Source organism: Falco punctatus (assembly GCF_963210335.1).
Source record: "Falco punctatus genome assembly, chromosome: 6".
NCBI classification, from domain to species: Eukaryota; Metazoa; Chordata; class Aves; order Falconiformes; family Falconidae; genus Falco; species Falco punctatus.
The window spans coordinates 54,341,454-54,354,989 of record NC_137585.1 but is presented as its reverse complement, the minus strand read 5'-3'; the positions used below and the strand labels follow the sequence as shown (position 1 = coordinate 54,354,989).

At 35.4% G+C, this 13,536-nt stretch overlaps 1 protein-coding gene across 3 annotated transcripts in view; it reads right to left on the bottom strand.

Annotated features, from left to right (window-relative positions):
- The window catches only part of USP15 (ubiquitin specific peptidase 15), a 70,441-nt gene that overhangs the window by 2,197 nt on the left and 54,708 nt on the right, over positions 1-13,536 (bottom strand). For 2 of the 3 annotated variants that reach the window (XM_080390746.1, XM_080390747.1), the window contains 13 exons: positions 8,975-9,148; positions 8,486-8,644; positions 7,563-7,787; positions 5,883-5,966; positions 5,700-5,794; positions 5,351-5,539; positions 4,408-4,523; positions 4,006-4,281; positions 3,648-3,718; positions 3,170-3,285; positions 1,156-1,305; positions 654-757; positions 6-94 (listed from right to left, as the gene is read on the bottom strand). In XM_080390746.1, coding sequence (XP_080246872.1) covers positions 6-94; positions 654-757; positions 1,156-1,305; positions 3,170-3,285; positions 3,648-3,718; positions 4,006-4,281; positions 4,408-4,523; positions 5,351-5,539; positions 5,700-5,794; positions 5,883-5,966; positions 7,563-7,787; positions 8,486-8,644; positions 8,975-9,148 — 1,848 coding nt within the window. Of the gene's footprint in view, positions 1-5; positions 95-653; positions 758-1,155; positions 1,306-3,169; positions 3,302-3,647; positions 3,719-4,005; positions 4,282-4,407; positions 4,524-5,350; positions 5,540-5,699; positions 5,795-5,882; positions 5,967-7,562; positions 7,788-8,485; positions 8,645-8,974; positions 9,149-13,536 lie in introns of those variants that run through there. The other variant, XR_013928674.1, reaches the window with a different exon arrangement.

Genomic DNA, 13,536 nt, shown 5'->3' with positions numbered 1-13,536 from the left:
CTTGCCACTATTTGGTCCTCACATCCACTGGACACACTACTGTCATCAAAGTAGTACCATATTCCATCATCCTTATTTTTTGCAAAAGCAGTATCTAGGACAAAAAGGTACAATGTCTAAGGACTCTGGATCTTTACAGCTTGATAATCCGTTGCTAGTATGTTACTGTGAAACACTTTGTATTTAACTAACTAAAACTTATTATCAATATTAGACTCATACTTTCACACTTCTTTTAAAGCAAAGAACACTTAACCAATAACGTTCCACTTCTGATGCGAATGTATAGTGAGAAAGGTCAAAATAAATCCCTCAGTGACTTTTTCATTTTTCTCTTTTTGAAGGAGATGCACAATGTACAAAAATACAGACAAGTAAGACAAAATCAGTTGTAAGAGTACAGTAGCTCTTACATTTTATCTTTTCACAATATGCATAGCTCGAAGTATAAAAGAACCTACAGTTATCCATGACAGCTCAATTCATATAGATTTTTCTGTTAGAATATTTGTGAAAACATTTCAAGGTAATGAAAAAAAATTGTCCCTCAACAATTAATGATTGCCAGTGATTCAAAGTGATCAGTACTTAAATCAAAATAAACAGGGAAAGAAAGCTAACATATAAAATGATGATATTTGAAATCAACTTACAATGCCCTCCTCCCATTCCTCCATAGTGGTTGGAGACAGCAATCAAGTTGTAGCGGCAAGGCCCTGCATTGGGATTAATAAGGAACTCTGACATGTCCAAGTCACTGTTTAAAAAAAAACCACAAAAAACGAAACACAAAAAAACAACCAAAGGAAGGTTATGTTAATAATATTTTTAACCATTTTACATTTTGGTTGTCTTCGAGCCCTTTAACTTTATATTCCTCACAGAAAACACATGTACCAGACTACACTGACAGTGCATCTCTTTCACTCTGTGAGGAGTGGAACAGGAACCAGTAATGTTAACCAAAAGTATTCATAGAGTTCTTCCATAATTTTTCCAAGTTCATACTTTTCACCTACAAGCACTTTGTCATCAGTGTTTACTGGATCCACACATGGAAGCTGAAAACAAACATTTCACATAATTGACAGATTAGACTTGCCCTAGTCATGCTAACTTTTACACTTCTAGCACCAAAATGTTTAGGTTTCTTACTTTATTGGAAAGTCAACCAATGTATCCAACTTGTCTCTCATGTATCTGCTATAGGAAAAGCGCTTTAGATGAACTACCAGTACAGGGGGCAGTGACCACAAGTCTAACTTCTTGGTAGCTTGCTGATGTTCTTTACAGTTTGGACAATACCTAAAAGGAAAAAAAATAATTAATTAATTGCAGTCTGTATGTATGTTAAAATACATTACCATAGAGAAAGCCTGTAACATGGGAGGAACTGAATGAGCAAGAGCTGAAACACACACGTTCCGCCTTCTGTTACTAGCGCCATTGATATCCCTTCCAGTTTAAAATGTGAGGTGCTAGCGTGCAAGCATGCTCACAGTGAAGCCTACAGCATTTTAAACACAGAAGCAGCACCCCTTAGTACAGGACTGTCATCTCCTACAGTAGTCCCTGTATCTTTAGTCAAAACACAGCTTTCTCTTACAAAAAAAAGATGGTTATGAAAATACTTCAGGAAAACTGACTATATGAAAAACCATAAATAACAGGCAACTGTGGTTCTTCCAAATTTCATTTCCAAGTTCATCCACCTCCTACCCCATCCCACCTACCACTAAAGCCAGGTAACAGTGACTACTGGAACCTGAAAAACTCCATAATAAAAAAGTTTGCCTCCTTAGTAGGCAAGTACAAAACAGGCAGTGACTTCTAAAATCCTGTTCCCTGCAATGCATACTTGAACCTTTAAAGAACTAAGGCTCAGGGAGGAAGGTAAATAAGAACAATGCATGGAAGCAACTCTTCTGTGAAGTGGTCTATGCATATTCTGCATCTTGGTATCTAACAAGCAAAGATCTAGGGGGAAAAAGAAAAAAAGAAGAAAAAAGACTGCATAAGTCTTTACATAGCAACATCACATAAAGACAAGAAATTAGGAGAACTGTAAGGGCTGGCCGTAATTGAAGAATATTTTTTTCAGTTGGCTTAGAATATCTGGAATACAAATAGTGCTGGACTAGAGTTGATGAGGTCTTGTAGATTAGACCTGTGAAGACCTGACAAATGAAGAAAGAATGTGATTAGTGACCTCTGGTGAGATGTATCTAGTAGCAACTGCTTGACTTCAGCGGTAGCTGTATTTTGTAGTTTAAATATTCTGCTTAAAATGTGCTGCAAAAAATGGAAGCGCTTCACCATACCTGAGTTATAGGATATCTCAAACAGTCTAGCCAGTGTTGTATAATCTAGCCAACCCAGAAAAATAAAATCACAATTTTTAAGTCACCCTTCTCCCCTGCCCAAATAAAGGAGGATCTTCAGTGACAGAAGTCTCCAAAACTTTTAAGTATCCAAAAAAGAAAATGGCAGAACCTCTTTTCAAACTTAATTCTGAGCTTCTGATGTTGATGAAGGCTTCTTATCTGCTAGAAAATTCCCAGAGAAGAAGGATTTTACAGGAATATCCTGTAACTGTGAATATTCAGATACAATCCCAAATCATTATCTGGAAGAACCATGAATCAGAATAAAAGTCTCCACCAAAAACTTAATGGTTGGAACATGAATTTGAGAGGTTCTACTGACTACACACATCCCCCATCCCACAGACCTGTGGTTTAAACACATCCCTAGTTCATGTATCAATGGGAGGCAAGTTATGTATTTGCATTAAAAAAAAAAGCCAGTATGCACCAACCTTTCTCATCTTGGAAAAGAGTATTTGTTTAAACCACTGCATTTAATTTGGCACAATATCGTTCATTCACTGTGGATCACAATTCACATACTAGAGTATCTCAGGGATCTACCCTTCCTCCTTATGCATTGTCTCCAATATAAACATTGCTTCTCTATATAGTAACAATTTTAGTTAAGCAATGGATCAAAGTAGAAAACACTTAGAGATTTTCAACTATGTTTAGGATTATAAGATTCAAAATACCATTAAGAAATCAATTAGGTATCTCTGTTAATGTTCAGGTGTATTTCTGATTACATTTTGAGAAATACACCACAGAACATAACAATTTTATTCTTTTGTTCTTACCATGGGTCTTCAGCACCTAGTTTTTCCTTTGTTGTGAACAGCTCAATGCAATCTTTTAATTTCACAAAAGGCTTTTTTGGAGGCTTATATTCCACACTTTCATGTTTTTCAAAATCCTAAAGAGAAGTATTTCTTGAGTTAAGAGAACAAATGAAACAAAACTCATTTTAGTGATGTCGTCTTACTATAGACAGTAACTACAAAGCTCCTATATATGGAAAAACTCATCAGAAACCACTCAAGCAAGAAGTTTTCACAGCTTCAGATTTAGTTCCAAATTAGTAAGCCTCAAATTGGCTAATTACTTAGATGGGTAAATGAAGTTTATTTATGACAACATATTTACTATGAAAGATGTGAAAAAGATATACTAGCTTCTTTTGAAGAACTATAATCTCTTATGTCATGTTAATTAAGTTGTATTTTTCACATTTAAGTTTTATCGGTGCTGGAAAGGGGAGCAACATAAACAGCTTACCTCTGCTGCACTATCATCAAAATATCTCTTCTTCAATTCAGGATCCCAATCCAAAGCAAGGAAAGATCTTTCTAAGATTAAAAACATGTTTTCTCTTAGTATTATTTCTTGCTTTACATGATATTGTATTAACTTTGGGCAAATGCTCTTCAAGATGAATTAATGCTAGGATGAACTTAAGATGAAAAAAATGCATTTCTAAGAGTTAATTCATTATTTATTATTCATTATTTATACCGAATTGACTATTGGGAAAAAGATACATCAAATAGCACACACAAAGAATGAAATACTATTCTATGAAAGAATCAGAAAAAAGTAGAACTAAATGTTGCCCAATCTGTTCCCCATGACTTACCGTCAAGCCTAGGCTGCCTGTCATCAAACCTAATATGCCTGGTATCATCTTTGATGTAGTTTATGTCAGTATTGCCTAAATTATTGAACTGGAATGTAAACAATCGCTTTTTGTGTCCCATGAGTGTTTGACCTTTGCAAGTATCTTCAGTACATAATCCATTTTCAGAGTCATTGTCACCTCCAACTGAGTCTTCTGACTGGCTGTTTTCATTCTCTGAAGGAAGTTCCTGATCCTGGCTGGATTCATCATCTTGTTCATCTGTCTCCATTTCACCTAAAACAATCAGAAGAATCAGGAAGAAATGAGGTAGAATAACAATAACTGAAAGACACTACAGAACTAACTTCAATGCCAAACCGAACACAAATCACTAAGCAAGTTCAGATATTACAGTCTTACTTGGAGATCCTTCTTCATGTATTCCATTTGGGCCATTACCATTAATACCATGGTCCTTACAGCAATGTAGGGATCCTTCAGTGTCTTCACTTTCAGTACATGTTTTTACATATCGGCTAAATATAAAAAATGAAAGCAACAGTTAGAATCAATGGATTTTAAAATATTTACATTATTCAAGCCAAACAATTACATGCTTACAGCAATTCCTTTCTACTGTACTGTATTCCCTAACTCCTGATTTATTCAGAATTAACAGTTTTATTGCCTAACATGTCTATTGTTACAGGCACATCTGAAATTCTGCTCATCTGTACTCTAATGTTTTTGGCAGTTACTTGATTTTATACAACTTGATTTTTGATGTTAAGTCTCTGTTTATCCAGAAATCACTTCTTTAACTGTTCACTAACCGTATTTTTTACACAAAAAATATATGGGTTCAGTTACAAGAAAAGTTACCTCAACAGAAAATTAAGCACAAATTTCAACTGGAAGTTGTAACGATTCTAATCTCTTCCACATAGTGATACTTATTCCAGTCTAGTTTCAGAAAGTGCCTAACATATACTTCTACAACATAAATTAGTATATAAACTTTTATAGTAGATACAGGAGGTATAACTATAGAAGAATAACTGGCAAAACACTTCCATTTTACCAAGCCCTAACTAACAGCTATGTTTACAGCAGAATTAATTCCCTTAAACTGTCAATACAGATTGACCCTCTACTGTCTTCTCAAGTAATTTTTGAATTAGGTCATGCTAACAAAAAATCAAATTAAAATCCACACTAGTTCACAACTCAAGCAGCTATAATAAAGACTAAATAGTCAAATCTGATCAGTTTGTTAGCAATGCATGTAAAAGTGAGTTCCTACTGATTCCACCTACTAGCATTATTCATGACAAATGCATTTTTCTTTAAACAATAACCTTACCACATTCTTAGCAGCAGCAGGTTATACAGTTTATCTTCAGTGTTGTTTCTAGGCACTGCTATGAGAAAAGGTTGACCAAACAGTGAAGAACCACTATGGCTGTAGCTAGTGTGCCTGCACTTTTCCCTTAAACAAACAGGAATTATAACTTGTTCTGTATCTTCTGTTCTATTGATAGCAATTTCAAATCTAAAAGAAAAACATCAGAAATACAAAGGACAACTGTCATTAAAAATATTATAAAGGGGAACACTTAAAAAATAATAAACCCCCCAATATTTGTCTTTATCTTATGTCTAGTTACCTAAACAAACTACAAAGAGACATGAAGCATGTTATCTGTACTTACACATAAATGTCATCACGTTCCATAATACTACTTAAATTTTCATCCATGCCAAATATCCTGTGGAACCTGTGATTGTATATATCAGTAACAATCATCTAAAAAGAAAATGGAGTATATATCATTAAATCAGGTTAATGTGTTAAAATGTTCATAGTTGTGCTTCATATAAGCAATCACTCTTACCTTATCTGCAGCAACACCAGACAAAGCTGACAATGCTGTGCAAAGATCCAGTATATTTCCAATTTTGGGAACAACAACTTTGTACTAAAAAAAAATAAATGTCACTTTCACTTCTTAAGAGAATATGCATGAGGAAAAAACCAAAAAACTTATCACATGTTCTGCAGATTCCTGAGCTTAAGGTGTAAAGTATGTAAATCAACTAATACAAATTCTGAAAGCTGCTGAAAATGTAGTAGTTACCTTCACAACTTTGCTCATACAAACACACACATTTTTGAACACTACATTTATTAGTTTTTATAATGCTTTTAAAAAATGTTTTTATTTTCTCCACAAGAAGATTAACCACACCAACTACTTAGGTTTATATTTCAAGAGCACCTACTTAATTAAGCATTTAAATACCGTGCGTGCTATTGACTAGATTCTTAAATTTGAAATACAAACCAAGTTTTTAATGAAGTATTACTAGGAAAAAAAGCAATGGCAGGCAATGGATAAAAATCAAATTTAAATTCACATGCAGAGAGAGAACCTGATGACTAACAGTCAAAGAAAACCTCTCTGTGGCTTCCCTTACTGCAGTACACCTGCAGTTTGTAATGAAACTCCACATAGGACTCTTACCTGTCATATGCATAATAAGAACAGGATTATTTAGAAATAAGTATTATAAATTTGTAATTAATTGCCAAGTACAGGAGGTGTTTGTTATTTTCTGAAGTTTTATAGTTATATAGACTCACAAAAGCTCTACTGAACTCTTACTCTTCCCAAACACTATTTATTCCTGCATAACCATCTTATGTCATACAGGGTCATTTTCAACTACTGTGTCCCCTATGCAAACTTGTTCTCACAAATAATCAAATGTCTGTCAGGTTCACCTCCCACTAGTTAATACATGTCCCTTTACCTTCAGTTGCCTAACTCACATTGCTTTTGAGAACGCTCCCTCTCCCCCCACCTTCCTTCTTACAGTACTCTGATTTCATGTGTTAAAACCTTTTTTCAAGTCTGCCTAACTGCCCGTGCCTTATTTATTTCACGTATTCTCACTTACCCTGTAAGGTACAGCTAGAACTATTTAATCATGACTTTGTTACCATAAGCTATGTGCATTGTTTCATACCATTCTAAGGAGTGTAATACCATCCTTCCTAAAAAAGGCAACAGAGATACTCTTCACACAGAAATCTCATCTGAAATTTTTTCTTTTGGCTATTAAGTGATAGCACAGAAGAATTCAGGACTACCTAATATATTTAGTCATGAGGTTTTATGCACCACTTATTACCAATATTTGCCTTTTGAGGCTAAGAAATTGACAAAATAATTCTGGATTAAGTGTGTAATTTTTTTTTTTATAACCATACAAATTCATTATAGCAACACTAAAATAAAAGATGAGGACAGCAGACATTTCAAATATTATGAAGCCTTATTAATACAACCATAAAGAAATCACCAATATCTTCCTTGAAACTGACAGAAATGTAAGAAGGTATGTATAGCTTTCCTCAGGCTTTCTAAGTGGGACTTCAGAACACATACCAGAAAACTAAAGCTTGTTGGATTTGCTTATTGTTCTTATAAATTTAAAAAATGTAAAGGAACTCAAGTTCATCGTTAATGCCACATGAATCAAGAGTTTTGTACATAAACTAAGAGGCTTACCTGCATAGGCTTCGCAAGTGGATCCATTCTAACTAAATAAACTTCCAAAGTACGTTCTTTTTTCATGGGTAATGGAAGTGTCAAGTAACAAAAGGGATCAAAGGTTACAGATATCTTAGCACATTCAGGACAAACTAGGGTGGATTTAAAAAGGCCATGAAATATATCTACAATGATGGAATCATTTCTTTTTAAATGGTTTTCCCAGGCTTCTTCAGCAACCACCTGCAATTAAAGCATGACCTGGGTTATGACAAAGTAGTAGGAAATGAATAGTGAGAATTATCGGTGAGAGTAGTTAATAGAACATTCTCAGTTACCACCTAAACATAGAAATCTCACTCCAAAGAACCCTGGTAAGAAATGCACTACTGTCAGGATCACAGGTTCAAAGATGTATGTTTATACCTCAGACAAAGATTCTGTCAGTGGTATTACACAGTCTGAGAGAAACTTCAGATGGCTTGGGGCAAGACAAAAGCAAGACTAAAAATTCCACCAAAGTAATTCATACTTGTAGCAAAAGAAATTATCTGTATGCTTGTAGCTCAATGCTAGAAGAATTTTCCTAAAGTAAGAGTACTGGAAAGATACAGAATGCTGCATACTGTACATATAAGAATAAAGTAACAACAGAACAGGATTTTTTTTTCCAGCTGAACTCAGCACTGAATTGAACAACAAGCCTTAACAAAACCTTAACACCCTCCCCACCCCCTCAATTACCTTCCAAATAAACAGAAATTTACAAAGGTACTTGAACAAGACCTCCATTTTAAGGTCTTGGCTTATTTTCTGACATCTCTTTCAGAAAAAGCAACGCATGATCAGCGTCCCAACCCTTCAGTGCACAATCATCTAAGAAGTATCTAGCAATGTATAGCCTTGACTAAAATGAAGATGATCAAAACCAAAACCACTACCTTGTCTGGTCTCCCATCTGCATCCTTCAATTGAATGTAAGGCTTTTTCCTAATTCGGTTCAAATCCTCATGTAATCCATCCAGGAGAAAAGCCAGTAGCTCTTGACAATCTTGTTGCTGATAACCAGAAAACTGTGGTGCAAATCGTCCCACTTGTGTCTATAATAAATAAATACAAATATTTCTGGTATCTCTATTGTTATAAAGATTAGGTATTTTTGAGATGCTACAGCAGAAAGTTGAAAAGGTAAAACTTTTTTTTTAAAAATAACTTTTCAATGGAGCCAGGAAGCCAAAACTAATTCTCAAAGATCAAAGCACAAGGACAGTTTACACTTAATTTAAACATACATCCCAGCATTTTAACAGTTAAATGAATGGACTGCCTACTGATAAATATTACTTTAAATTCTTATTATTGCCTGTTTCCATATGTTCTGTATACTTAATCTAATAACAATGTATGTTCAGGTTAAATTTCATACTGACCTTAAATGCTCTTGGGGTAACATAGCTGTACTTTCCTGACCACATCTGCTTGATGAGCTCTGCATAAGATTTTGCTATTTCACCTCGCATTCCTAAAGGATTGTCAAAATTCAGCTCTTCTTGGTATTTATCATTGAGGAAGTATTCTGTAAGAGGAGGTGTGTTGCTCAGACACTGTAAGTAGAAATGCAGGGGTTTTAGAACAGTGATTTGAAACAAAAGAACGTTCAAATTTTGTTAAAGCAGTCATGAACAATACCTTAAACTGTAATGCCTAGTGCCTGCAAGGAAGAAAATAGAAGAAGAAGAAAAAAAAAAAAAGAGAAGTATGGCCTTTTCCAGAGAAAATTAATATTTTTTAACCAAGACTGGCTACAGCTATCATTACAAGTTATGCACAGATAGTATTTTACAAAAGCTTCAGGTCAGAATTTATTACATAGTAGTCCAGCCAAACACAGTGTCACACCACAATTTGTATTGAGGTTCAAAACAAATTAAGGTGGTTCTTGATACATGAATAGTAGCTTTATGAAACTCCTTGCTCAAAGTTGTTATAGATGCACAAAGTTTACAGGGCCTCAAGAACAGGCTGCAGAGGTATTTGGAAGAAAGAGCCAACACGGTTTATTACATCAAATTACACCACATTCAGAACAACATGTGAACAGAAAACAGTTGAAAACTCAGGTTTTGTTTTTTTTTTTTTTGGCAAGGGTGGGAGGGAACAGAAGATGAGGATGCTTGCCCTATTCCTTCTCTTCCTAGACATCTGTTTATGGATGCCATTGAAGACAGCGATCTGTTCTGGATAGACTAGACCTCGAATCAGAATTGGTCTAGCCCTTCCTTTTTTCTTTTAAATTTTGTGAAGCTGTTTAGAGCTGAAATTCATCAAGGAAAGCAAGGGTCTTTGTTTAGACTGAGATAATGACTTATTCGCTTTACCAGTTTGTCTCTTCTGTCAGCACTTAGGGACAGCAGGATGTAATCACTAAAATATGATTTACAGTTTTAGTAAACCATTTTTAGTTTTTGTGTGCTACTCCTCATACTCTTTTAAAAACAAACTTTTCCATCGCTTGGAAATAATCCCATGCCTCAGCATATAGATTAAGCAAAGTTTCTTCATTAAATATTACAAGCTTTTCTGAATTCTTTCCTCTATTAAAGACTCCAAGGCCAAATATTTCAGTCTCATCTGCCTCTCTGCAAACAAGGGGAAGAACAAAAATATTAGCTCCACATATGCTACTGCATAAAATACAACAACTGAGACTGCAAGAATTACGTCTTTATTGAGCAGAGCAAAAAAAAAAAGTTATTCCTATTTCTTCCTATCACACCTGTGTAATATTACAAAGCAAAATCATTCACATGCTGTAGAGAGCCGAGTTTCATGCCTGTATCACACTCCTTTCTTTCCCTCTTCACCTATAGGCTCCATGAGCTATCAACACTGAAAAAAATTCCTGATATTACAGGCCCTTTTGGACACTGAGGGTTGAAGAAAGCTTATTCTTCTCTTGCTACATGGCAAAGAGCTTTTATTCCTAGCAGTGGTGATGCCAAGCCCCTCCAGCCTCACAGGTCTGTGTTGTCAGTTCTGAATGGACCCATGCAGCTAAGAGGAGAAACACTTGGTGTCTCAAATCCATACAGCAGTGGTCAGGCAGGGTTTTTTCAAAAGATTATTTTTATCGTCAACCTAAATGAATGGTTAGACTACCAAGTTACACCAGATACTCAGAAACAATACAGTGCAAACCACACTAAAATAACTATAAATGAAAGCATACTTCAGGTAAAACTGCATGTTCAATCTGAGTGATATGACAAAGCCTACTGCCCAAAGAAGTCCTGCCCCTTCTCTGCTGATCTTCATCTGATTGCGTAATAAAACATACTCACCTCACTAACCTGTCAAAAAACTATGTTTCCTCCTCACTCTTCTCTGGATTGTTTTTGGGCTGGTTTAGGAGATCAAATCAGTTCAGCTGATCAGCTTAGTGTGAGGAATGTCCAGAACAAATTTCTATAGGTTTTTAGTCAAGCACTACACAATGTGCTGACAGTGTGCTGTTTCACCAAAAACTTAATTTAGCTTTTTCTAGTTTTTACCTGATTAATTAGTTTTGTCACTTTCACAGAATATTAATTTATGTTTGTATGTATAAGTCAGGAAGATTACTACAGATAATTTCCCTTTTTCCTTATAAAGATTTCCAAATTCCAGCCTAAGATAACACCAATGGTGGTACTGGAATGCACAAGTATCCATCTGAACACATCAATTTTTGAGATACAGAGCTGACTTTTTCTGAAATATCAGATGCCACAACTTAAAAGAGTAGCTACTAAAGGAACTAACGCAGTTGGCCACAAATACACTGATTTTTTTCAACATAACTGATAAAACTAAATAATTGCAAATATGTTTACTTCTTGAAAACTATGACAATGGAGAGCTATTTAAGATCATAAAGTCACAGGGAAAAAGCATCCAGAAGCCAATTTGAAAGGAAGCCTACATTCTTAGTTTTCTCACGTTGTGATATGTTGTAGGTTACCAAGGAAGCCTCAAGGAAAGCATCAATAAAAAAAAAAACCCAAACATTAGAACCATGACAATCTACTAGACAGCAAAGTCACCAGATTTACCCTCCCTGTTCAATGTAGCAGTTTTGGATTTTATTTAAAACACATAGGTAAACTAACAAATATACCAACAGGTGAAAAATAATAGAAACCACAAAAGCTAAACAAATACGGTAAAACTACAGAAAACCATTTGTGAACTAATGAGGTAACAGAACAGCACTTCACTTCAGGTACTGCAGCCTCCAAAAGTTTTCTTTAACCACCAAAGCGTAAGTGCACAGTCTCTGAACCCAAACTGGTCTTTTAGCTAAATGATCACTGGCAAAAATGGAACAGAACATAGAAGCTACAAGACCAACCATGAGACAAACTACAGAAGGGAAGGATCGGTCTTCAACATGACAAAGGTTGACACTGGAATTACAGTTCCATGTTACATATTAATCAGTTGGGGAAAAAAAAAAAAGAAAAAAGACATTTCTGTAGCAGAGCAATCTGTGGATAACAACTATTTAGGTAATCAGTATCAAGTGATCTTAATCAACCCCCAAGAAAATTAGACACACAATGCGACTGGACAAAACGATGCTTCACACAATTTATATATCAACTGTATTAGGTAACACTGCATGCATTGTTAACGTACATACACATGCATACAAACACCATGGAACAACTCTAAACTACTAAGTCAAAAAGGAGACCTATTCACCTGTAAACACACATATAGTCTACTGTTTAGATAGCATAGCTGTAACTAGCAAGGTGTGGCAGGCATTAAGATGCACAGGAAAATGAACAATAAATAATCTTTTAGTGTCGTATCTCTCTCTCTCTAAAAATATAAATGCTGTAGCCTCACTGGAATACTCTGATTCCAATATTAGACTATGATCCTGTTAGTAACTCCACCTGTCCTATGAAAACTTCATATAGGTGGAAAAATAATAATAAAAAGTCACGTTATACTTATCTAAATCCACATAATTTAAGTATAGGAAAACTTTGACAAAAGAGTTTACAAAGACTCTTATTGTTTAATTGATAAAATGAATGAAGAAAGAGGGCCATCAAGACAGTCAGTGGCCTGAGAGCACTTGCTCTGTGAGAAAAGGCTGCAGCATCAGGACTTAGCCTGCAGAAGAGACTGTTTCAGGGATACCCAACAGGAGCCTTCTAGTACCTACATGGAAGTAGAAGATGGAACCAGGCCTTCATAGTGGTGCACAGTGGGAGGACAAGAAACAACAGGCATAGGTTGAAATAAGAGAAGTTAAGGATATTAAGAAAAGTTTTCCTTGTAAGAAGTCACGCAGTGTAGCTGAGAGTTGTACAGCCTCCTTGCAGGTTTTCAAGACCCAACTGGATAAAGCCCTGGGCAACCTGGTATGACCTCAGAGCCAACCTTCCTTTGAGCAGGAGGTTGCACTAGAAACCTCCTGAAGTTCCCTGTAACCCAAATAATCCTATGATCCTAATATAATGAGGAAACATTTATTCACAGCCCATAAGGGGTATCACATAGAAATAACACTAAGAATAAAATTTCAAAGCAAACATCATTACCTATCATGACAGTGAACTGGGGAAACAAGAAGCAGACAATAAGATCACATCAAGCTAAAAATTGAGTGTTCCTGTAAGAATCATGGCTCTTCAACTGTCCTAGTTAATAACAATTTTATGCAAGGGACATTGATATTTTGTATATCAGCCTTCTAATATAAGACAAGAGCTGACTCACTGAAAGAAAGATCCAAGTAACAGGAGAAAAAGTAAATTACTTTACACCTGTCCATCCTGCTTTGTCTGAAGTGCTTAGTGTCAGATGTAGAGAAAAGCGCTCAACTAATACACCCCTTAACCCAAATTCTGTATGCCAATGGCAACTGAGACAGAACATTAAAAACTTTATCATTTCAGGTTTCACTCTCAGCAATAATATCCAAAGAGGGAATATT